This window comes from Trichechus manatus, unplaced genomic scaffold (genome assembly GCF_000243295.1).
Source record: "Trichechus manatus latirostris isolate Lorelei unplaced genomic scaffold, TriManLat1.0 scaffold00128, whole genome shotgun sequence".
Taxonomy (NCBI): domain Eukaryota; kingdom Metazoa; phylum Chordata; class Mammalia; order Sirenia; family Trichechidae; genus Trichechus; species Trichechus manatus.
Genome location: NW_004444064.1, coordinates 3,115,926 through 3,117,377, shown reverse-complemented (window position 1 = coordinate 3,117,377; position 1,452 = coordinate 3,115,926). Strand labels below are relative to the sequence as shown.

The 1,452-nt window shown below is 62.3% G+C and overlaps 1 protein-coding gene across 1 annotated transcript in view; it reads right to left on the bottom strand.

The window, feature by feature from the left end:
- The window catches only part of SLC19A1 (solute carrier family 19 member 1), a 32,198-nt gene extending 31,629 nt beyond the window's left edge, over window positions 1-569 (bottom strand). Inside the window, exon 1 of the mRNA XM_004384844.2 lies at window positions 348-569. Coding sequence (XP_004384901.1) covers window positions 348-542 — 195 coding nt within the window. The 5' untranslated portion in view covers window positions 543-569. The remainder of the gene's footprint in view (window positions 1-347) is intronic.
- Window positions 570-1,452: the final 883 nt, after the last annotated feature.

Genomic DNA, 1,452 nt, shown 5'->3' with positions numbered 1-1,452 from the left:
GGGGACTGGGGAAGGGGTGGTGGATATGGGAAGAGGAGGGGCAGGGGGAGCAGCACTGGAACACGCATTCCCTATATCTAGCTCTCTTCCTCAGAAAGACCCCGAGGCAGACCCTGAACCCCGCAGCTGGACCTACTATCCTCAGATTCAGTCCCTCAGTCTGATGAGGTGTCGGGGCACAGGATCCAGCCCACCCCATAATCTGGCGGCCACCTGACCTCTCCCGCTGCAGCTGTTCTCACATCAGACGGGAGAGGACGCCCGCCCGCCTGCCCACCACCCCAGTGATGCTGGGTTGACAAAGACCACGCCCCCTTCCGTGAGACCCAGCTCAGCCAGTGACTTGCCTGCTCTCTGGTGAAGTTCTTGTCCCCCAGGAGATAGGGGGTGATGAAACTCTCCCCGGGCCGCATCTGCGCCATGAAGCCGTAGAAGCAGAGGTAGAACACCAGGCACTGCCAGGACTTGACCCCCTGGCCCTCGGCAGGGTCCAGGGGGGGCTGTTTCTCTGCCACTGCCACCACCGAGCCCGAGGGCGCCATGCTGCCGGCAGGGACCAGATGGGGACACACAACCTGGAAGAGGAGAAGGAGTGAGCCAGCTCTGGAACAGCCTGGAGACCACCCTGCCTCCCCAAGACTGCCTGCCGCCTCAGCCTCCCTCCTGTGGCTCAGTGAGGATGGAGAAGGCAGCTGAGGGGCTGGGGCTGGCCCAGCGGGACTTCACCGGGAGGGGCTTGGCCCAGAGCGCACCCCTGCAGCTAGTAACACAAAGCCAGGCCATACCCAGATCAAGTTGTCACCACCCTCAAGGGCTCAACGTCTCCCCAGCCATGTGCGCTACGAAGTTTAAATTAACTAAAAACTAAATAAAATTCAGCAATCAGTCTCTTAGGTACTCCGGGCACTGCCAAGCACTTCTGCCTCCTGGGGCCCGTGTTTCGGATGAGGCCGGCCTCCCTCACCACCCAGGGGGTCTCAGGATAGCCTGCTCAGGGAGCCTGCTGTCAGACTGGTCCAGCTCCTGCGTGCGTCCACGTGTGGCTGAGACCCGGCACTACCATTCCTGGTGGCCCCCGTGACAAGCTGGATGCGCCTTGGCCAACTGGAAGAGGGGATCTGTGAGGGGCCGGGCTGAGGGGAGGGGCAGGAAGAGGCCCTACTGGGAAGTGGCAGCTCCTCCAGCTGGGCGTCCACACACACCTGGCTGACCTGCAGACAGTCAGCACTGGCTGGGCGGAGGCAGAACTACAGGCCAGGAGCTCACCTGAGGCTCCTGGGGTCAAATTCCAATCATCAGCCCTGGGGCCACCTGTACCAGAAAGGAACAGGGCAGGAGGAAGCTGGCTGTGAGGGCAGGAAGAACAGGGAGAAATGGGTGCAGGCAGAGGCTGCAGGCCAACAAAGGGGCAGAGCGGGGAGCTGGAAGCAGGCATGCTCCCAGAGGGAAGGC